Raw genomic sequence first — 23501 nt, forward strand, 5'->3', positions numbered from 1 at the left:
CTGTGCTGCTGTATAGTCCATGCAGTGGTGCTATGCTGCTGTCCAGTGCTGCTGTTAAGTCCAGTGGTACTGCTGTTAAGTCGGGATGCAGTGTAAATCCCGGCGGTCGGGATCCCGGCATTCAGAATCCCGACGCTGGAATCCAGATCGCCGAAATCCCGACACTTTCTCCCTCCGTGGGTGTCCACGACGGGATGCGGTTAATTTGCCGGCGGTCGGGATCCCGGCGGTCGGAATCCCGACACTGGAATCCCGACCACCGAAATCCCGAAACTTTCTCCCTCCGTGGGTGTCCACGACACCCATAGAGGGAGAATAAAATAGCGTGCCGAGCGTAGCGAGGCACCGGGCCCGCTGCGTGGCGAGCGCAGCGAGCATAGGCGTGCGCACAGGGGGTGCCGGGGGTGCACAGGCACCTCCTAATGACTGGCACCCCCCGCACAATTGCAGCACCTCCTAATGACCGGCAGTGCCCCCTCCCCTGGCCGGCTAGCAGTACCTGCGCTGGGCTGCTGGCCTGGCTGGGCTCCTTCAGCAGCAGTCAGCACAGCACGAGTCGAGTGTTCAAAAGGGGGCGTGGCCACGGGGGGGTCCGTGATTAGGCCACGCCCCTGCCTTTTCCTGTGCCCGAGTAGACCACACTGCAGCTGCAGCGGCCCTGCCTACTGTTCTGCCACTGTGGCAGGCTCCCAGGCTGGCTCCTGGCTGAAGCCTGAAGGTAATGTGTGCAGAGACTGGGCAGTGTGACATTTATTGTGAGGGAGTGGGCTGTGTGTGAGAATGTAGTGAGGGGAACAGGGGGCCTGATTCAGGATCACTCACTTAGCAACAATCTTTTGCTGCTTAGCAAGTAGAACACCGCCCGCAAATAACTGTGAAAACTGTAATGTCCCTGCTGTATTGTTACCTGCCTGGCTGATGCGGTGACCAGTGGCGCCGCTGATGGCTGCCTAGGCGCTGTGCAGCTCAGCACGTATGTGTGCCCTGTGCGATAACCGTACTGTCCCTGCTGTATTAACCGTACTGTCCCTGCTGTATTATCTTATCCACTGCGCCACTGGTCGCCGCAACAGCCAGGCAGGGCTGTTGCGGCGACCAGTGGCGCCGTGGATAAGAATTTTTTTCTTTAGTTGCCTAGGCTCTGTGCTGCTCGACAGGTACGTGTTCCCTGTGTGATAACTGTACCGTCTCAGCCTATATTGTTACCCACCTGGGGGTCCAGTGGCGCAGCTGATGGCTGCCAGAGCCCTGCACAGCTCAGCGAATATATGTTCCCTGCGTCTACATCCCTCAGGGTACATCTAGCGTATACATATAATACATATATTAGTCACTATGCACTGTGTAATATGAATATGGGTCACTATGTGCTAATATTAGTCACTATGCACTGTGTAATGTGAATATGGGTCACTATACTCTGTAATGTAAATATTGGTCACTACGTGTGAATATTGGTCACTGCACGCTGTATAATATGAATATGTGTCACTACGCACTATGTAATGTGACTATGGGTCACTATGTGTGAATATTAGTCACTATGCACTGTGTAATGTGAATATGGGTCACTATACTCTGTAATGTGAATATTGGTCACTACGTGTGAATATTGGTCACTGCGCGCTGTATAATATGAATATGTGTCACTACGCACTATGTAATGTGACTATGGGTCACTATGTGTGAATATTAGTCACTATGCACTGTGTAATGTGAATATGGGTCACTACACTCTGTGTAATGTGAATATTGGTCACTACGTGTGAATATTGGTCACTGCGCGCTGTATAATATGAATATGTGTCACTACGCACTATGTAATGTGACTATGGGTCACTATGTGTGAATATTAGTCACTATGCGCTGTGTAATGTGACTATGGGTCACTATGTGCGAATATTGGTCACTATGTGCTGTGTAATGTGAAAATGGGTCACTACGTGCGAATATTGGTCACTGCGCACTCTATAATGTGAATATTGGTCACTGCGCGCTGTATAATGTGAATATTGGTCACTGCGCGCTGTATAATGTGAATATGGGTCACTGCGCGCTGTATAATGTGAGTATGGGTCACTGCGCGATGTATAATATGAATATGGGTCACTACGCACTGTGTAATGTGAATATCGGTCACTAAGTGCGAATATTGGTCAGTACATGCTGTGTAATGTGAATTTGGATCACTACATACTGTGTAATGTGAATATAGGTCACTGCATGCTGTGTATAGTGGTTATGGGTCACTACATGCTGTGTGATATGAATATGGGTCACCACGCAGCCATTTTCCCAGTGGTCTTTACCGCTGCTCTGCCGGACCGATGATGAGGTGAGTAGAATTAAATGGGTGAAGGGTGTACAGCGTGTGGGGCCCCCAGCGACACTTATGTGGCATCATATGTAATAGCTATTAAAATGTGTGGTATAATATGTAATGGGCATTGTGGAATGTGTACTGGGCATTATTGCATAATGTGCAATGGGCATCACAGTGTGAGGCGTAATGTGTAATGGGCGTCACGGTGGGCATCGTGGACTGGGTCAATGTGTAAGGGGCATCATGGTGTGTAGTGTAATGTGTAATGGGCATCACAGTGTGAGGTGCAACATGTAATGGGCATTACAGTGTGAGGCGCAACGTATAACGGGCTTCACAGTGTGAGGTATAACGGGCTTGGCGGTGTGAGTCACAACGTGTAATGGGCATTACGGTGTGTGGTGTAATATGTAAAGGGCCTTACAGTTTGTGGTGTAATGGGAATTACAGTGTTTGGTATAATGTGTGTGACATAACGTATATTGGTCATTATAGCATGTGGGTGTGTGACGTGTAATAGGCATTACAGTGTGAATTTTTGGCACGTGCCTTCAGCACACACTGTCCTTATTATCCCTATTTTACAAAAATTCGTCAAGCCCTGGCATAATGTGGAATGTCCATTACTGTGTGTGGCATTATGTTTGATGGGCATTATGGTCTGTGGTATTATGTGTATTGGGCATTATGCTGGGTGGCATTATGTGTAATGTGCATTACTGTGTGTGGCATTATGTGTGATAGGCATAATGGTGTGTGGCATTATGTGTAATGGGCATTACGGTGAGTGGCATTATGTGTAATGGGCATTATGGTGTGTGGCATTAAGTGTAATGGCCATTACAGTGTAAATTTTTGCACTGTCCCTGTTTCTCAAGTGTGTGATGGGAATGATTAATTCTGAAGCCCATATACATAAATAAGTCACCTTCTATTTAGTTTGCATTGATGCCCAGTAGGCGTGATGGACACACCCAGTAGGCTTTGATCGACACGCCCAGTAGGCGTGATGAACACGCCCCTCCAATGCTGCACCCCCTAATAAAATGGGCTGCGCACGCCTATGGCAGCGAGCCCGCAAGGGGGGGCGATCCATGTCCCCCCCTTGTCGGGATTTCGGCGGTCGGGATTCCGACCGCCGGGATCCCGACCGCCGGGAAATCGTATCGGATCCGTCCACGACACCCCTGGAGGGAGAATAAATTAGTGTGCCGAGCATAGCGAGGCACCGGGCCCGCTGTGTGGCGAGCGCAGCGAGCCCGCAAGGGGGGGCGATCCACGCAACCGCCGGGATTTAATACTGAATCCGTTAAGTCCAGTGGTACTGTTGTTAAGTCAGGTACTGCCGTTAAGTCTAGTGGGACAACCGTATAAGTCCAGTCGGACTGCTGTTAAGTCCAGTACTGCTGTTTAAGTCCAGTGGGACTGCTGTTAAGTCCAGTACTGCTGTTTAAGTCCAGTGGGACTGCTGTTTAAGTCCAGTGGTACTGTCGTTAAGTCCAGTGGTCCTGCCATTAAGTCCAGTGGGACAGCCGTATAAGTCTAGTGGTACTGGCATGAAGTCCAATACTGCTGTTAAGTCCAGTAGTACTGCCGTTAAGTCCAGTACTGTCGTTTAGCCCAATGGTACAGCCGATAGCAGTATACATCCAGTGACATTCCAGTGGCACTGCTGTTAAGTCCAGTGGTAACGCTGGTAGCCAAATAAGTCCAGTGACAGTCCAATGGTACTGCCATGAAGTCCAATACTGCCTTGAAGTCCAGTGTACACTCTTAAAAACATAAAGATTTATTTTAATCTTTCTAATTTTTTCAAGCTTTGCCATATGTGAGTGGTTTAGGCCGAGTATGCTCTCCTATGCCGCCCGCATACAGTATAATAATTTAAATAACCAAATTTAAAAGGGTTATTTTAATCTGTACAAATTTTTCCAGCTTTGCAATGTGTGTGGTTTAGGCCAAGTACACTCTCCTGTATATATAATAATATATATAATAATAAAAAAATAAAAAATAAAAGGGTTACTTTAATCCGGCTTTGTTGTGTGTGGTTAAGGTTGAGTACACTCTCCTGTGCTACTCGCATTAAATATTTTTTAATAACCCCAAAATGAAAGGGTTATGTTAAATCTGTATAATTTTTCAGGCTTTGCCAAGTGTGTGGGGGCTGGGTACATTATCCTGTACAGCCCACCTATAATAATTTTTAAATAACCCCAAAATAAAAGGGTTACATTTTAGGGGGTACATTCTCCCGTGTGGCATATTATTATAACTCCAGAAAGATAATGGAGAACAAAAATTTGTAGGATAAAATAGTGAAAGAACAAGAACCACTTCCTCCTTGTGCTGAAGCTGCTGCCACTAGTCATGACATACTGTAGAACATGAAATGCCATCAACGTCATCTGCTAAGGCCAATGCCCAATGTAATCGTAGAGGGAATGTAAAATCCAAAATGCCAAAGTTCAGTGACTTGCAGAAAAAAAAAGTTAAATCTTTGAGTAGAAACATAAGTTTGCCAACATGCCATTTACGACACGGAGTGGCAAGGAATTGCCAAGGCCCTGGCCTTTTTTCATGACGAGTGGTTCAGCTTCACATGATGATCAAAGCAATCCCCCCCCCTAGACATTTTAAGAGAGTTAAGCTGTCATCAAAAACACAGCAAACAATTGTGCCCTCTAAAGACATGGGGGATTAGTCTGGTTCACTTGTAAAGGCAAATTCACTCTAAGATGGACAGAACCATGTGTACTGCAGGTGGGTCTGATGTAACATGTGCAGAGAGAGTTAGATTTGGGTGAGTTAATTTGTTTCTGTGCAAGGTAATTACTGGCTGCTTTATTTTTACACTGCAATATAGATATCAGTTTGAAGTACATACCCCATCCAAATGTAACTCTCTCTGCACATGTTACATCAGGCCCACCTGCAGTACACATGGTTTTGCCCATCTGAGAGTGAATTTGCCTTTGTGAGAGAACCAGAATAACCCCCATGGTATCACAAACCCCCAAGGAGAGGCCAATGGTGTTGGTGGTTGCTATGCCTGACCTTCCCATCACCGTACAGGAAGAGGTGTCTCCTTCCACCATTTGCAGCACGCCCTCTGCATATGCTGAAAAGATTACCCACAGTACAGTTACTTAATTTCATATTGAAGGTGTCAATGTTGTACACCAGGACAAGGATATTGATGTAGCTGGCGCTGAGGAGGAAGTTGATGAGGAGGGTGGTGCTGATAGTGATGTGGTTTGCTTAAATGAGGCATCGGGTGAGACAGTTGTTGTCCATGGGATGCAAAAGACCATCACCATGCCTGTGCAGAAGACCAAACAATCCACCTCTTTGGTCTGGAATTATTTTTATCCAGATCCGGACAACAATTGTCTCGCTTACAGTATGTAATGGTGCAATAAGCAGAGGTAAGGACGTTGGCCACCTAGGGACATCCTCGCAGATTTGCCCAGTTTGCTCAGATTGACTAATACTAAAGACCCCATTGAGGGGACCCAATATAGGGAATAAGTATTTACTATCTGGTCAATCTAGGGCTATCTTGTAAGTGGCGTATTGAGCAATTAAATCTGATCTGGCACTTGTGTTAAAACCCTAACACAAGTCAGTGACATCAGGGTGATATTGTGAAACACTACATTTGAATAAAAGTTACAGCCCGGGTGACACATGCATTATTTGCGAGATTACCAGTGAATTAGAGAGTGCTATCTGCCTGCCACATTTATTTTAATTATTTGTATTTTCCTACTTTCACTACTGTCTGTGTATGTTATTTTTTTATATTTCGCAGTTTTTACTATTTGATTAATAAAAGTACAATTTTATATGATTAGGTGCACCCAAATTAGAGGACATTCCTCTCCTTGGCCCTTATTCTGATCTGTGCGGATATTCCCGCATTCTTACGGAGCGGTCCGCACGCCACGGTGTTTTGCCGCATGCGGCCATCGTCCGTAGAAACGCCCACGTGTCCTCCGCATTCGGACGGACTCACTCTTTAAGAACAGGGCGTGTTTACGGACGACATACAAACCATGCGTGTGCGGGAGAAACACTCCGATTCGGCACGGTATTACAGAGTATTACAGAGTATGCTCGGGAATACCGCATCCGAACGGGAGCCAAGCGGTGCTACCGCACGTAAGCGGAGGATTTACGCCAAACAACCCACTATGAAGTATCTTCTGCAAGACATCACATGACCCACTTATTCAATTACCTATCCTCATAAAAAACTGCTTATTTGGAATTGGAATCAATTAGATTCCAATATATCCTTACAAGCATGCCTAACACATGCATAGCACACATTAACCCTTACAGCAATTGAAGTGCAATGGTTTCAATTAAAGCACTGACAAGCGTCCTATTAGTGAGTAATGAGTAAAGGAGTAGATTGTTATTGGGTTCAGGTGTTAATGGTTGTAGTCATTAGGCGTACGTTCGCCTACCGCATGAACGAGTGGTGTCCGCAAAGCAATAGTACACTTGTGGACACCGCACATTTCAGCCCTTTTTGCTCGCGTGCATTCGGAGTGGTTTCCGAATGTACGCCCCCCAACATAAGTGTACTCCCCCGTGTCCGCCCATGTTTCCGCCCCGTTTTGCCCACTTTGAAACTACGCCCATGTGTCATTCCGCATGACGCCCATAATACGCCCCTATTTCCCGACTGATTGCGGTGACCAGTTTTGGACGGGCTTTGTCCGAACTGGTACCGAGTCAAGGCGTGGCACATGCGCGTAGCGTTCTCCACGCATGCGCAGACGCCGTAAAGACGCGATCCGTAAGAACGCGGTAAAGTCCGCATCAATCAGAATAAGGGCCCTTGTGTTTTTGCTATGTATCTCTTTGTCTCTTTGCACACCGCCAACCTGATACTGATTTCTGATTGAATTAATGTAAGGGGGTCCTCACAAATTAATTACAGTCTTGTGTGACTGACACCCCTCTTTTTCTGACTTTGCATTTTCTTACCCTTCAATCTTTTAGGTTATATACACATTCCTGATAATACACCTTGTATACATTCAACAAAAGAGAGTGTCCGTATAATAAGATATATGCTCCTTACCTTCATAATCTTTATCACATAGATCATCTGTTGTTCCAAAGATTTTCCATCGGCTCGACAATCCCGAACCTTTATAGAGAATGACCTTTTCATTTTTAGCATTGTTCAAGTGAAGATCTTCTCCCTGGATTCCAAACCATGTGTCATTCTTACATTCCCATTTCTGGAGGTCACTGGTACCATCACATAGGTCTAAGGTCACCAATGCCATGTCTTTATTTGATACTGCGGCCAGACATTGGGAAGATCCTACATTTATAAGCTGTTGTTTGGAAATCCATCGGAATTTTTGGGCATCGCTGTTCTCATTACATGTAGCAAGTGAGATGAGGGACTTCTGGCCTTCTATACACTTATTTTGCTCTTCATTGTAGATTAAAAAGGTGCCCGAGTCTGAAATAAGGACCATTTTTAATTAATAAACTGTTTGCTATTGGCAGTATGGGTAAATATTTTGGGTATTTATGTCTTATCTGGGCTCCCATGTTAAATACATCCCATTTTTTCATACCCCTACTATCCAACTACGCATGGAGTTGATTCTATATAGTGTGGCGAGCGCAGCGAGCCACCGTGCCGAAGCGTGGCGAGCGGACGCGGTCTCATAAGAAAACCGGGAGCCCAGATATTACATAAGTACAATATTTTGAATTACATCCATTACACAAAGAAGCTCATGTAATAACATAATACAATATGCCCATATGATCTCCAACCTACAGTAACCATTGAGATGTTACATTGCCTACATTACTATACATAACCATTGAGATGTAGATTGTGTTATAAACCGTGGCAAAAAGTGACCACTCTTGCTGATTGGGTGCTGTCAAAATATTCTAATAGTAAAAAAGAGCAATAGTTGGTTTAATAAAACAACAGTTCATTATCTCTGCTGCAAAGGCCTCTGGGAAGACCAGTCACCATGTTAGATTAAAGTAATAATTAATAGGTCAGTGAAAGATACAAACAGAGGATGTTAGTACGTAAAGATCATAAAATCGGGGGTTGTTCTGTCTATAAGGGGCTATGTTGATTATGGGGATCTGTGCTGTCTATGGGGGGCGTGCTGACTATAGTGGGGCTCTGCTGTCTAACTATGTTAGGACTATGCTGACTATAGGGGGCTATGCTGTCTATCTATGGGGGGACTGTGCTGTCTATGGGCGGGCTGTGATGACTATGTGGGGTATGCTGGCTATGGGGGGCTGTGCTGTCTAACTATGGAGGGGCTGTGCTGTCTAACTATGGAGGGGCTGTGCTGACTATGTGAGGCTGTGCCTTCTATGAGGGGCTATGCTAGTTATCTATGGATGGGGGGGGGGGGGGGCAGTTATTATTGGTTCTGTAACCACTTATTTGGAAACCCCCCTTTCAAAATCCTTTGTCTGCCAATGACTAATATATCTATAGATAATGTTGGTGCATCATACTTTGTGTGTATGGCCACCACCGAAACTACCACCACCCCAGGAGAGTGACACAAACAGTGATATAGGGAGCAGTAGATAAGAGTACCCTGCAGACAATTGGTCAATGTAAAACTATAGTTATGTGCAGCAGTTGTTAGATCTCTGTCTCACTCATGCCTGTGTTAGCGACACAGATAGCGGCACTGAAGATATCTAACAGCGGCTTCCTACAGACATAAGAGCAGCTGACGATTGAAATGACCCATAAGGCAGGAAACACAACTTATAATTGCCATTTATACTGCAAGTAATACTGTAGCTGTCATACTGTATCTATAAATGGTGACGGCAGAAACCTGTCAATCACCCATTAAAAGTGCAGCTATAAAACTCATTCCCTTATTTATGAGATCTGCTGCAGATATGTGCACAAATTGTCCAATACATATCTTATAGATCTCAGCAGCAACACAGACACATCTCTATGCATAATTAAGAAAACCTATTAAAGAGCTATATAACATATAAATACAATTAATTACCTTATACTCCTTGACACTGACACTGCCAAAATAACTATTAATAGGGCATTAAGGAGGGACTAATTGCATTACAAGCATACCTATCTGCAGACGATAACAGAACTAAAAGGGCTTATACGAAAGTGTGACAGATAGAATGATACATACTGTATTACCGATGAGTTTCTGAATTCCTGAAGCCCTCTGAACCTGCTTGATTCTGCAACAGTTATAAAATAACTGCAGAATATAATAACTGTAACTATATAAAATAACTGTAACAATATATTGCAACATTTCAATAGAGAAACAGTATCTCAGACTGTTAGGCCCATACACACTTGAAGATTTTCATTTCAAAAGACTTTGCCAAAATCTTTGATAGATATATCTGTCACCAAAATAGTGCGCACACACTGATCTATTTTCCCCAAAGAGAAAGAGATGTTTAGGAGGTGGAAGACTTTGCTGGAAATCTTTCATGTAAAAGGCTATTTACATAATGGGCGGGGTTTGAATTCAAAGGGTGGGAGCAGGGCCCATTTATTTCAGTGCATTTCTGTTTTTGGGGCCTGATTCAGAATTGATCGCTGGGCGGAGTATATTCGGAGAAATGCGATTTTGCATGCGATATCAAATGCAATTTAATACCTCTTTATTTCCCAACTATCCACTACGGCGTGGAGTTGAATTTATATAGTGTGGCGAGCGCAGCGAGCCACTGAGCCCGAAGCGTGGCGAGCGACACGGATTATGGTACTTGTGTCGTTTGACGGCGACACCTGATATCGCATTCCATGTCCCCTTGCGGCGCTCGCTACGCTCGCCACGCTTCGGGCTCAGTGTCTCGCTGCGCTCGCCACACTATATAAAATCAACTCCACGCCACAGCGGATATGAACAGGTATTAAATCGCATGCGATATCGCATGCGATTTAGTGGTGCCGTGAAACTACACAAGTACCCGCCGGTCTCGTGTCGCCCCGCCGCCTCCCCCTGCTCCCTCCCCCCTCCCCCAGCATGCACCTAAATTCCGGCTACAGTACCCCTCCGAATGGCCGCAATTTCGTCAGGCTGCTGGGCACCCCTCCGCCCGCAGGTCCTTCCGGCCACATGCCCACCTGACATGTCCGCCTGGCTGCCCCCGCACCAGCTTCCAGGGTCCCCAGCCGCTGCCTCCTCATATGTTAAAAAATAAGTTGTTAAAACATTTTTAAGACTGCCCACAAGTGTATATATATATATATATATATATATATATATATATATATATATATATATATATATAATATATATATATATATATTATATTTATAGATTATATATATATATATATATATATATATATATTTATAGATATATAATATATATATATATATCTATATAATATATATATATTATATAGATATATATGTATAGGGGTACATACCAGGGCCAAAGTAGGCGCCCTGGGCATCAAACTCGTCGACAACATGACTGTAAATCAACAAAAAGCTCTGAAACAACTGCAATCGTATGATGACATAGTCGTGCAATCAGCCGACAAAGGCGGTGCAGTTGTAGTCTTGGATGTAGATTTTTACAAGGCTGATATTTACAATCAATTATCTGATCCAGTGGTCTATGAGCGGCTCGGGGGTGACCCTACTAACAAATTTAAAATGGAACTGGATGACATTCTGAAGGCAGCAATGGACAATCATGTCATCAGCAAAAAATGTGCTGAAGCCCTGCATACCAAATTCCCGACAACTCCGCTTCTCTACACCATACCTAAACTACACAAGAATGCTGTATGCCCGCCAGGGAGGCCGATAATTTCTGCCAGAGGATCGCTATATTATGTGGTTTCACAGTACCTAGACGCCTATCTCCAACCTGTTGTGCAGGTACAGCAGTCCTTTCTCAAAGACACCACTGAGCTCATTCTGAGACTAGAGGCCCTAGGCAAACTGCCTGAATCCGTCATTCTATGTTCTCTTGATGTGGTGAGTCTTTACACCAATATCCCACATCAAGATGGACTCTCTGCAACCGCCAACCTAATTCGGGACTGTCCTGAATATAAAGGTCCAGCCACAGACTTTTATTTGCGTTTACTGGAATTGACATTAAAGCGCAATTATTTCTACTTTGATGGGGCATATTACTTGCAGCGTCGGGGCTGTGCAATGGGTTCTTGTGTGGCCCCGACGTATGCAAATGCATATAAGTTCCAGATGGAGAATAAATTAATACTCTCTCACCCTGCAGCCCAAGGCAATATTGCATTATACGTACGATTCATCGACGATATTTTGCTGATCTGGACAGGGGGGAAGGAAAGCCTGGACGTGGTCTTATCATATGCCAACACAGCCGATAGCAACATCAAATTCACCTCTAACCAGAGTCCGTCCACTATAAGCTACCTTGATGTACAAATCACAGTGTGTGGTGGTCTGCTGAGTACCTCTCTTTATCATAAAGATACGGACCGCAACACGCTCCTTAAAGCTACCAGCTTCCATCCCCCTGCAGCCAAAAGAGGTCTCCCGTTCTCCCAGATGTTGAGAGCGAGGAGAATCTGCAGCGATGAATCAGCAGCAGGTGCACACATGGATGACATGGTTCAGAAGTTTGAACACAGAGGTTATAAGCATGAAACTTTGGTGTGCGCAAAGAATCGGGCCTTATCAATCAGCAGAGCCGACACCTTGCTCAGCAAGGATAAAAATGCCCAATCCGTTAAAATACCTTTCATCAACACGTATTCGACGGGTAGCTCCGTGTTGGTGAACACAGCAAAGCAAGTCTGGCCACTGGTGAAGCTAGACCCTGATCTCCCGGCCCTACGCAACAAAGAAGTGATGCCCTGCTATAAACGTGGTACCAGTCTTCGAGACAAATTGGTGAAGAATGATGTCATGAATATGGGTAAACAGAAGAAAACCCATTTCTTGATGAGAAAGCCAGGGAACTACCGTTGCACGGGTTGTGTGACGTGTGGGTACCTGGAACAAGGTGACACATTCACACACCCACACACGGGCTACCGGTACAAGATCAAGAAGGTGTTCACATGCATGAGCCGCTACGTGGTATATATCATCTGATGCCCGTGCGGTCTCATGTATGTGGGCAAAACAACCAGAACCTTCAAAGAACGTATGGCCTTGCACCGGTCCTCTATCAAACAGGCACTCGAAGGTGAATCTTCAGAACAACCGGTGGCAAGGCACTTCAGAGAACTCCGACATAGTCTCCCGACATTGAAATATAAAATGATTGACCAGGTCCCGCAAAGCATCCGTGGCGGTGACCGGGACAAAAAGTTGCTTCAATTAGAAGCCAAATGGATTTTTAAACTCAATGTGGTGATACCTGCGGGACTCAACGAATACTCCTCTCTGAATTGCTTTTTATAAGGATGCACTGTTGAGCCATATGTTAATCTAATATGTCATAGATATCTCCCTGCATATTCTGATCTTTTCTCCTTCCAACTTGCTTCCTTCAGCCTATCGCTGCGTGATCATGTATCTGATAATTTATCATGATTAGTACATATACGCTGTTTTTCTCTTCCCAGGTCTGATCCAAGCTCATTGATTTTGTGTCTCTTTATCGTAGTAATTACCTACTCATTCATATTTAACATTGTACTCTTTATTCTATGTTATTTTGCTCCTGTCAGTCTACCGGGTTTAAACGGCTCCTTTTCACATTTTTTTCTTTTAGCTTCCTTTGTTGCTACGGTAACGCTGCCGGCTGGCTGTGGGATGCGGCTGAGGACGTAATTCCGATGACGTCACTCACAAGCGCGGTCGGGGCGCAGACGTGGGAATGAAGGGAGGACGCACGGGTGCACTCTGCTATATAGTAAGTTCATTTTTGTTTCTTCTTTGTCTTTGAAAAAGGTTAATAAATAACCGAAACGTCAGACATATCCAGTCGTGGGTCTGAATTTATTTCTTTACTAAATCCGTGGGAGTGCCGCCTATTTGTATCTTTGATACACTCCTGTTTATATTATACCCTGGAGGGCACCGCGGTTGTTGTTTCATCATTTGGGAGTGCCGGACCCAGCAAGTAGTCTATATGTATAGATATATATTTTATATATATATATATTATAGATATATATATATATATATATATATATATATATATCTATAATATATATACACTTGTGGGCAATCTCACATTGGTGGCAGTGGTCTCATTTTATAAACGTTTTAACAACTTCCTTTTTTTTTAACATATGAGGAGGCAGCGGCTGGGGACCCTGGAAGCTGCTGCGGGGGTAGCCAGGCGGACATGACCGTGGAAGAACGGGAGGACCTGCCGGCGGAGGGGTGCCCAGCAGCCAGACGAAATTGCGGGCATTAGGAGGGGTACTGTAGCCGTCCGGAATACAGGATTTGTGCTGGGGGAGGGGGGAGGGAGCAGGGGGAGGCGGCAGGGCGGTACGTAGGCTCAAAGTGGCTAATCTTTAGCCCGGCAGCCCGGCGTACACACACTGAGATGATGGCTGAATAAATCATCCATCATCTCTGGCATGCTGGTAAAACCAGCAGATTAGAGACTTTGACAGCGATGATGCGGGAGCGCGCATCATCGCTAGTCTGCAATCTGGGAGGCATACACACTAGGCGATTTTCAGCGGAAAATCGCTCAAAACTGCTGTTTTGACCGATTTTCAGGTGAAAATCGTCAAGTGTGTATTGAGCCTTAATGTATGAACATAGAGCCTTTTTTGAATATAGGTCATTAAAACATTGATTGTGGAATTAGGTGGTATCCAACCAACATCTCATATATTTAGCCAGATCTGTCACTCATCCCCTGTGAATATAACGTTCCCACCCAGCATTCTACACAAACCCGCCCCCCCTAGGGAAAAGACACTCATCCCCTGTATGTATAACTTTTCACGCCCAGCGTTCTACACAAACACGCCCCCCCCCCCCCCCTAGGGAAAAGACCAGTGTGATACACACCACCACCCACTTGATACCACCTCCCCCTGCCCAGCCAGGGCTACAGTACACCGCCACCATCCACCATTACTCCACAGCCACCAGGTGACACCACCCCCGCGACCCGCCCTCCAGTGATTCATGGGGCCCCCCGCGCACCCCCCCTCCCGTGATTCACGGACGGCACCCCCTCCCACAATTTGCGGACCCCCGCAACCCCCCCCCCCGCAAATTGCGGGCCTCCCTGCACCCCGCCCGCGATTCACGGAACCCTCCAGCACCTCCCTCCCGCGATTCGCAGACCCCCACGACCCCACCTCCCGTGATTCACGCCCCCCTCCCGCGATTCACCCCCCCCCTCCCGAAATTAGCGGACCCCCCCGCACCCGCTCCCCTCCCACAATTCACGGACCCCCCGTGACCCCCCCTACTGCGATTAGTGCCCCCCTCCCCCGAGCCCCCCTGCCGCTGTTCACGGCACCACCGCCCCCCCTCCCGTGATTCGCGGACCCCCACGACCCCCCTTCCCGATTCACGACCCCCCTTCCCGATTCACACCCCCCCCATGATTCACGGCACCCCCTCCCGGGATTCACGGACCCCCGCGACCCCCCCTTCCCACAATTCACACCCCCCCTCCCTTGATTCACGGGACCCTGTGCCCCCCCTCCCGTGATTCACGGACCCCGACAATCCCCCCGCACCCCACCTCCCACAATTTGCAGACCTACCCCCCCCAGTGATTCCCGGACCCCCGCACTCCCCCTCCCGCAATTTGCGGACCCACCCGGCCCCCTTCCCGCTATTCCCCCCCCAGCGGACCCCCCCAACCCCGCTCTCACATTTCACGGACTCCTGTGAGAATGGGGTATCCTGTACCACCACAAGTAGGTGCCGCCCCTACGTGGGAAATCCGGCCCTGGCAGCCGTGCTGCAGGTTCCCCCACTGGCAGAAGCCAGAAGTATCCCCACGGTCCTCTGCACCAGCGCCACAACTTTTATCAATGTCTTGCCCACATACCACTATTATACAGCCTCCTGCTCTCATGCACCCTCACTCCCTCCCAGTGGGAGGAGACGCTCACCCACTGCCGGGAGCTGCATACTGTCCCCCACCCTCCTCCAATTCTAGGGATGCCCATTGACAATCAATGATTTCAAATCATCGATGGTTTATGGCTGATGTTGAATACTTTTGCCATCGATGTGGGAGGACCAGATGGTTTCCCTACATCGATGGCAAAGGAGAACCGATCAAGTTTCACATTTTTTTAAGGTGCCGGGACACGCCACCGAGTTCTGATTGACCCACAGCCTATTCAGTCAGATATAATGAATGACTATCGATAGCTACAACAATTGATGGTTATCCAAGTAATATTTTACTACTATCAATGGCAGAATCGCCATCAATGCCAATCATCGATGGTGTCTGCACCAATGGCCATCCCTACTCTGCAACAGCCAAAAACCTTTACTACCCCTCATGCACACACAACCCTCCTCTTTAGTCCCTCTTATGCCAACACACCCCTATCACTACCCAGCCTCCTGTTTTCCTGTGTCGTGACCTCCACCAGTGGGGAGCCGCTGACTCAAAAGCACCCTACTATACTAATGAACTACACAGACACACACCTAAACAACACGCACACACCCCCCCACCCACAAATGTCACTGTAGCCTCCACACTATCAATGTACATCTTACTCTCTAACCGCTTTTTAATTAAACAAAACAATGCACACCCCCTTCCAAATCATATGCTCTCTACTGTATTTAACACATTTCACCTATAACTCAAGTTGCAATACAGGCCATCTTTCATACAATTCTAACCATATTTCTCACAATACAAACGTTGTGTGTGTGTGTGTGTATATGTATAAATATATGTGTGAGCATGTATGAATGCACACTGTGTATATATATATATATATATATATATATATATATATATATATATATATATATATATATATATATACATATATACATACACACACACTCACTCACTCACTCACTCACTCACTCACACATACATACAGAGACACCCACCAAAGTGCTTGAAGTGTGCTGTTTACTACATTATGACATAACTTGGAGCACTGGACCCTACTGTGGGCGGGATGTTATAACATCTGCAGCCCTGTATCGCCGGGCATTGCATTATTAATAACCACATATGTTCTAACATATGCGGTTATTAACGCAAGGGACAGCTCTTGCGGTAAAAGCTGTCCCTTGCGATGCGGTGCCGGCACTGGTCTTCCGGGTCTGTGACCCGGGAGTCCATCTGCGCAAGCGTAGAGTGACGGTGCCAACCGCAGGGCATGCTGGGAGGCTTCTGCAGGGAATCGCCAGCTTTTGCTGGCGATTCCCTCCACAGCGCTGCCACTGCAGAGGGGCCATACAGCATACAGAAATGCAGTAAAAACCCGATAACGGGGTTTTTTACCGCATTTCTGCTTTAGAGAATCTCCCCCTCTGTCACTTAATCAAAGATCTACCGACACTACGAGGCACCTGCTGGGGGATTTGGTGCCGGCCACCAGCTGATAGCAGCTGGTGAACTGGCAGTTATACACTGTCATTTCAAATTAAGGGGTAGATTATGAAGCAGTGATAATGGAGGAGAAGTGGCCCATGGCAACCAATCAGCGCAGAAGTAACATCTATACTTTGCATAATATACCATTATACAGATCAGCTGATTTGCTGCCATGGGCCACTTCTCCTCTGGCTCATCATTTCTAATCCCTTATCACTGCTTCAGACATCTACTCCCTAGAGCTGTCTGCAAGCCAATTGGATTTTCTGGACCAGCAACCAGTTAACAGCTACCCCAGACACTGCCAAAAATCAGTCCCGGGCCCCAAAATTCATAATGGCAGCTCTGAACACAACAAATAAATATGACAATAAAAGGGGATACGGTCATTTGGTCTACAACATCTAGTTTGACAATCATTGGGTCAACCAACATGGTTGACATGGCCAAGGTCGACAGTCAAAAAGTTGACATAGGGTTTTTCACGTTTTTTTTAGCCAACATGTGCCGACCATTCACTAGGGCGTGGTGAGAGAATAAAATGGTTTGCCGAGCGTAGGCACCGTCCCCGAAGCATTTTGAGTGCAGCGAGCGATGCGAGGGGATGCGGTGCACTTCAAACTGTGTCCATGTCGACAGTATCGACATTCAGGTAAAAAAACTGTGAAAAAACCCATGTCGACCTTTTGACTGTCGACCTTGCCCATGTCGACCTAATGCTTGTGTCGACCTTATGACTCTGTCGACCTAACCATTGTCGACCTAGACTCATGTCGACCTTGTCCCATGTCAACCTAGGGAGATGGCACACTTGCAGGTGTGGCACCGCATGATGATACATATTTTGCCAAATGGGCCAGCTGGGGAATGGTCACTATGGGTTGAAGAAGAGCAGCGGGCTTTGGGGTGGTTTGATAGAGCTGGCATAAGGGTGTCTCACACCCTCGATGTGAATCCCTAGAATGTTAAGACTTGCCATGTGATGAGGTTACCCAGTGGTGCAAGTAGAATTTTTTTCTTAGTGGTACTGATAGCCTCCACCAATAATGGGCGTGGCCATGTGTCATGAGGGGACGTGGTCACACAAAGCTAGAGGAGTGACTAATTGACAATAGTGGCATGGCATCAGGAGACAGGGAATGAGAAACAGGGAATTACTGGGGGTGGGTTGGCTCTTGCTTGGGGGAGAGCCAGGCAGCTTGTGCTTACAATTGTGGCGCTGTCGGCGCCGCTGATTTCTGTCAGTGTTACAGGCTAAATCAACAGTAGCCGGTAGCTTCATACAGCACCAATCATAATGCTGGGTGGGCGGGCTGCGGATGCATTATATTTAGACTTAACATAAAAATAGAATTGACAGTGGGTCAGTGGTACTGCGTACCTGCAACATATTTCTTACAGGTACTCCGTACCACGCCGTACCCCCTTACTTGCAACACTGAGGTTACCTGGAAGTGGTAGGTAAGTCAATAAGGTACTTGTGTAGTTTCAAGGCGCCAGCATGGCGTGCGTCTGAGTCCCCTTGCGTCCCCTTGCGCCATGCAACCTTGCTGCATGGCGACCTAGTGGTGTCAACTCAATGCTTGTCGACCTAGTTGTTGTAGACCAAATGATCCACACCCAATAAGTGTAGGTAGTAGATAACTCACCCAGCTGAAGTGATGGACGGATAAAGTACAGAAGTATGAGAATGATGGAGGCAGTCATTGTGAATATCTCATTATATATTCTGCCAGGTGTCTGAGAAATGGTGCAGATGTAAAGGCTTCGATCCCAGGAGTCTTGAGGTAAAACGGATGGAGCCCCAAACTGATCCTAGACTCTTGCCAGAGTGTGATATCCAGGGATAGTTGTTTGCCTCTAAATGGTAAGGAAGTATCCTGTCACATGGGGCATTAATGCAAACAGGAACTCCCAGTCCTATAGTAACTTTGCTTTCATAAGCTAAATTCTGTTGTACACTCTTATTGGCTCAATAGACAAGCCTACAGGTCTCATGATATGGTATTTTCTTCTTGATCAGTACAATGGAATCTATTGCACAATTTATTGTATGAATCTGTTTATTGCCATTTGCTGTTGCAATATAGAAGCGAGTGTACTGTAGGTTGATGTTCCAAATTGCTGATGGTATATTTCTAAAGAAGAATTAATTTAGAAAACAGGATGTGTTGGGTGGGAAAAAAATCCAGTTGTAAACGAATTCTGAATGTACATACTTCCTTTATGGAAATAAAAAATATGATTCATTTTCACGCCTGACATTCCTCATTTGTTATCTACACTGAGAGAGAAAGATACAGGGGCACAATTCTAACTTTATTTAATTGCAAAATGTAATCTAATTAGTAAATTTTCTTTTTGCATAATTATTGACGGTTCATGTGTAGTTTCACGGCGCCAGCATGGCGCCGTGCTACTTCCGGGTTGGGTACGCTCGCCAAACTATCTAAAATAAAGTAACTTAACTCCATGCCAACGTGGATAGTTCATACCCCCACTATCCACGTTGGCATGGAGTTGATTTTAGATAGCGTGGCGAGCGTAGTGAGCCACCGAGCCCACAGCGTGGGCGAGCGAAGCGAGCCCCGCAAGGGGACTCAGATGCACGGCGCCATGCTGGCGCTGTGAAACTACACAAGTACCTTATTGACTTACCTACCACTTCCAGGTAACCTCATCACATGGCAAGTCTTAACATTCTAGGGATTCACATCTAGGGTGTGGGACACCCTTATGCCAGCTCTATCAAACCACCCCAAAGCCCGCTGCTCTTCTTCAACCCATAGTGACCATTCCCCAGCTGGCCCATTTGGCAAAATATGTATCATCATGCGGTGCCACACCTGCAAGTGTGCCATCTCCCGAAACCAAAATGATTTTCCTTATGAACTGCATACAACCCAATGGGCTCAGCGAAAACAACAGTTACACACCTTATAATAATGGGATGTCAACTTACTCCCCACTACTCATACAGTATGTGCTTTACCCAAATAACTCTTCCTAACTACTGATTATTTTCTCTTTCCCGCCTCTCATTCCCTTTTCTCCTTCTTTTCAGTCACTGAAGGAACACATTGAACTCATTTTTAAATTCTCCTGACATATATTCTTTAAATATCAAAATAAGACATGATACATATAACTAAACCATATCCATGAAATTCAAATCAAGACAAATAAGTATTTATACTTACCTCCCATCACCTATACTTTCTTCTTTTTTATCCTCCCTCCTCTTACACTGTGGGCCCATTTCCGAGTGCCCTAACCGAAGAAGAATAATGGCAATAAAAAACAATGAATTCTGAAGAAATAAAGAAGGTACTTGTTTCCTAGCACGGCGCCCGTCGGGTTCCATCGCATACCATAACTTAAGGTATGCGATGGGACCCGATCAGACCCGACCGACCCAATTTTCGGGTTTTAAAGACGTTCCCATAAAATTTTAAAATCGCGTCGCATCGCATGCCATTACAATGTCATGCGATGCGATGCAGCGTGATTATACCCGATTTTACATTGTACAGCCACCCTGATGGCTGATTACAATGTTAAATGCCCCCCCAGACCGGATGCCCCCCAGACCGGATTTTTAATTGTATACCCAACATGATGGTTAATTAGTATGTTAATATCCCCCCCCCCCCAATTGTTAACGCAACGCTACGATCAACGCCAACCCGAAGCGTGGCGGGCGTCCTCTGACCTTTTCATACCCCCACTATCCACCGTTCCTGAAGCGTGGCAAGCGGACGCGGAACACATGTGAAGTAATGCGCATCCCCTCACGGGGATGAAAAGGTCGGTGGACGCGTACTGACGCCCCTCGCCGGCTTGCTGCGCTCGCCACGCTTCGGGTTGGCGTTGATCGTGGCATTGCGTTAACAATTGGGGGGCATTTCACATAGTAATTACCCATAAGGGTGGGTATACAATGAAAAATCGGGTCTGGGGGGGCATTTAACATAGGAATCAGCCATCAGGGTGGCTGTACAATTAAAAATCGTGTAAAATCAGTCACATCACATCGCATGCGATCTGGTCGTATGCGATGCGACCGATTTTTCACACCCGATGCCATGCAATGTAAATCGGTGGCGCCTTGCTAGGAAACAAGTACCATAAAGAATAATTTAAAAATAATATAAAAAACAATAGAACTTTTTCTTGAAAATGGTCAGACATAGTTATGACCCACTCAGATACAGCTTTGACCCATTCACAGAACTACCTAGACTTCCTTTATAGTAAAATGAGTGAAAATGAAAGATTGACTGTTAACAAACAATATATATCACTTTGAATAAAAATGGATTAGCTCCACCGTTATCCTGTTTAAAGATCTATTTGAAAAGAATCGACTCAGAACATAATGTGCCTCACCTCACTACCTCCTATCCCTATTATAAATAAAAATACGTTATAGCATAAAACATATGAACCACCTTCTTGAACACTTTTAAGGTATAAGAACACCCATCTAATCACAAATTAAATACAAAACTATAATCACCTTCTAACTATTTGTATATTATAGATGGGGAAGAATTATTAAGGATCTCTATGCGCACAAAAACTGGATGCTGCTGAACAAATAGTGCAGTGGGTGTCATTCAAACCACACACAGAAAGAATACAGAAGACAATTGATGAGCACAATGTCCAGTGCTTCAGGGTTCCCAAGGACAAAATGATCACCATACTGTATGTGATGGATAATAAAAAACAATATCACCAATAGGAAGTCCAGATTGGTTATCCGGTTTCTTGAATCAAGTGGTCAGAAGTGATTCTCTTCAATTTAGTCATATGTGGAGAGAATAACAAAACAGCCAATAGTGCATTCCATTAAAAATATGACACTTTAATAAAGATTTACACTTACAATGTGTTGTAATTAAAAAGCATAGCAAAGATATCCAAGGCATAGGCAGGAGGGATGTCCATAAAGGTCCAAGCGGTGCACAGACTACAGCTCGGGAACTGGTGGTCAGAGTCCACAGGGATCCCGTCCTAGATATAGTCCTTAGAAATGAGTGAGCAAGCCATTACTTAGATGTAAATGTATAGTCCAATACATGGCGCACATTTACTTGTCACTGCCGGTCATGGCAGATAGACAATCTGACTGTGCGTTTCACAGTCCTTTACAATTGCGGTCCACTGAGATCAATAGAGCTTCCTGTTAAAACAGGAAGCAAGATGTCTGTGCTTTCCGCACAGCCAAATGCCAGACACTGCAATAACTTACAGCGTCACATGCTTCCTGTATGACCAGGCCGCAAAATGGCCGTGCGTTCAGCACAGCTTATTGTGCTTATGTTCGTGATTTTAACTTCTTTATTTTACTGTTATTTCCCTCGACATATTAAAAGGGAATTTGATAATTTCATTAAAAGTTAAGTTTTATTACATTTGCATTAGTGTGCGTCCCATAGAACAGTCCCTTTTTCTCTCTCTACATAAAACTTTTCGCACAGCCAAATGCCAGACACTGCAATAACTTACAGCGTCACATGCTTCCTGTATGACCAGGCGGCAAAATGGCTGTGTGTTCAACACAGCTTATTGTGCATTCCATAATGGAAACAGAGCACAGGTACTAATGAATAAGCCTTATTAAAATGCTTTTCAATAGATATAACAATAAAACATGATAATTACATGTATAAAGTGTGTGTGAGAAAAACAGGAACCTTGGCGCTTTTTACTGAAGTTCTGCTGCGCGCCTTTGTCAAAAATGAAGACTATTCCTTAAAGTCCCGATTAAGTAATATAGATAAAAAAGGGGGGATTTTGGTAATTGCGTGGCGCTACTTCAGGTTAATCATAGATTTCTTAATACTTATCTTTTTTAGTGATGTGGGGTTGTCTCTCTTCTCTCCTCTTTTATTTTCCGGTCTCACGGATTGATATAGAGGGGGTAAAAGATAAGAGGACGTATTTTTAGCGTAAGAATATTGTTAGATGCTTGTCTGTGATGCCTTCACATCAATATATTTCTTCAAATGTGTATAAATGCGTACCAATACTCACAATGGTATTCGTATGATTCCTCTTATAAAGGTTTCTTTTCCAGTGTGTCAGTGTAAAAGATTTTATTGTTGACATAAAATTTCAAAAAACATAATAAAAACTTTTTTAGCTGGTGGAAGGGCAGCTGCGTTCCTCCTAGAGAAGGCAGGGCATGGGTACAGGGCTGCAGACCGGTAAAACAGACTCTGTACAGTAAAAAACCTCTGTCCTACCTTACTTCCAGGAGGGAGACGGTTCACTGCCAAAAAAAAGGCAAACCTCCAGCAGAAAATGACATCAAATTAAATAGCAAGTCCTCCTTCCAACGCGTTTCGAGATCCACATCTCTTTATCAAGGCATCTTGTGGATGCTTTATAAGAGGAATCATACGAATACCATCGTGAGTATTGGTACGCATTTATACACATTTGAAGAAATATATTGATGTGAAGGCATCACAGACAGCACCTGTATATTGAAAAGATACCTAGACGCGAGAGGCTTTAATCGTTCTTACGTAAGTAAGGTACGAATCAACGGGGACTCAAATTCGTTGAGTATAAAGAAACCCAGATAGGCTTACCCTCACTACATTGATGTGTAAGTGAGGTAG

The 23501-nt window shown here is 45.3% G+C and overlaps 1 protein-coding gene and 1 long non-coding RNA gene across 3 annotated transcripts in view; one reads left to right on the top strand and one right to left on the bottom strand.

The window, feature by feature from the left end:
* Positions 1-18729, bottom strand: part of LOC146081224 (macrophage mannose receptor 1-like) — a 351156-nt gene extending 332427 nt beyond the window's left edge. Inside the window, exons 1-2 of the mRNA XM_083189329.1 lie at positions 18516-18729; positions 7422-7814 (exon numbers count right to left, since the gene is read on the bottom strand). Coding sequence (XP_083045455.1) covers positions 7422-7814; positions 18516-18573 — 451 coding nt within the window. The 5' untranslated portion in view covers positions 18574-18729. The remainder of the gene's footprint in view (positions 1-7421; positions 7815-18515) is intronic.
* Positions 599-21600, top strand: LOC146081225 (uncharacterized). Of its 2 annotated transcripts, XR_014475092.1 has the most exons (4): positions 599-718; positions 13075-13215; positions 18603-18733; positions 21410-21600. It is a non-coding gene; the product is annotated as an uncharacterized LOC146081225 (long non-coding RNA). The 2 variants fall into 2 exon arrangements; XR_014475093.1 differs by lacking the exon at positions 13075-13215.
* Positions 21601-23501: the final 1901 nt, after the last annotated feature.

The sequence above is a fragment of the Crinia signifera genome, chromosome 5, assembly GCF_055691185.1.
Source record: "Crinia signifera chromosome 5, ASM5569118v1, whole genome shotgun sequence".
In the NCBI taxonomy this organism is placed as follows: domain Eukaryota; kingdom Metazoa; phylum Chordata; class Amphibia; order Anura; family Myobatrachidae; genus Crinia; species Crinia signifera.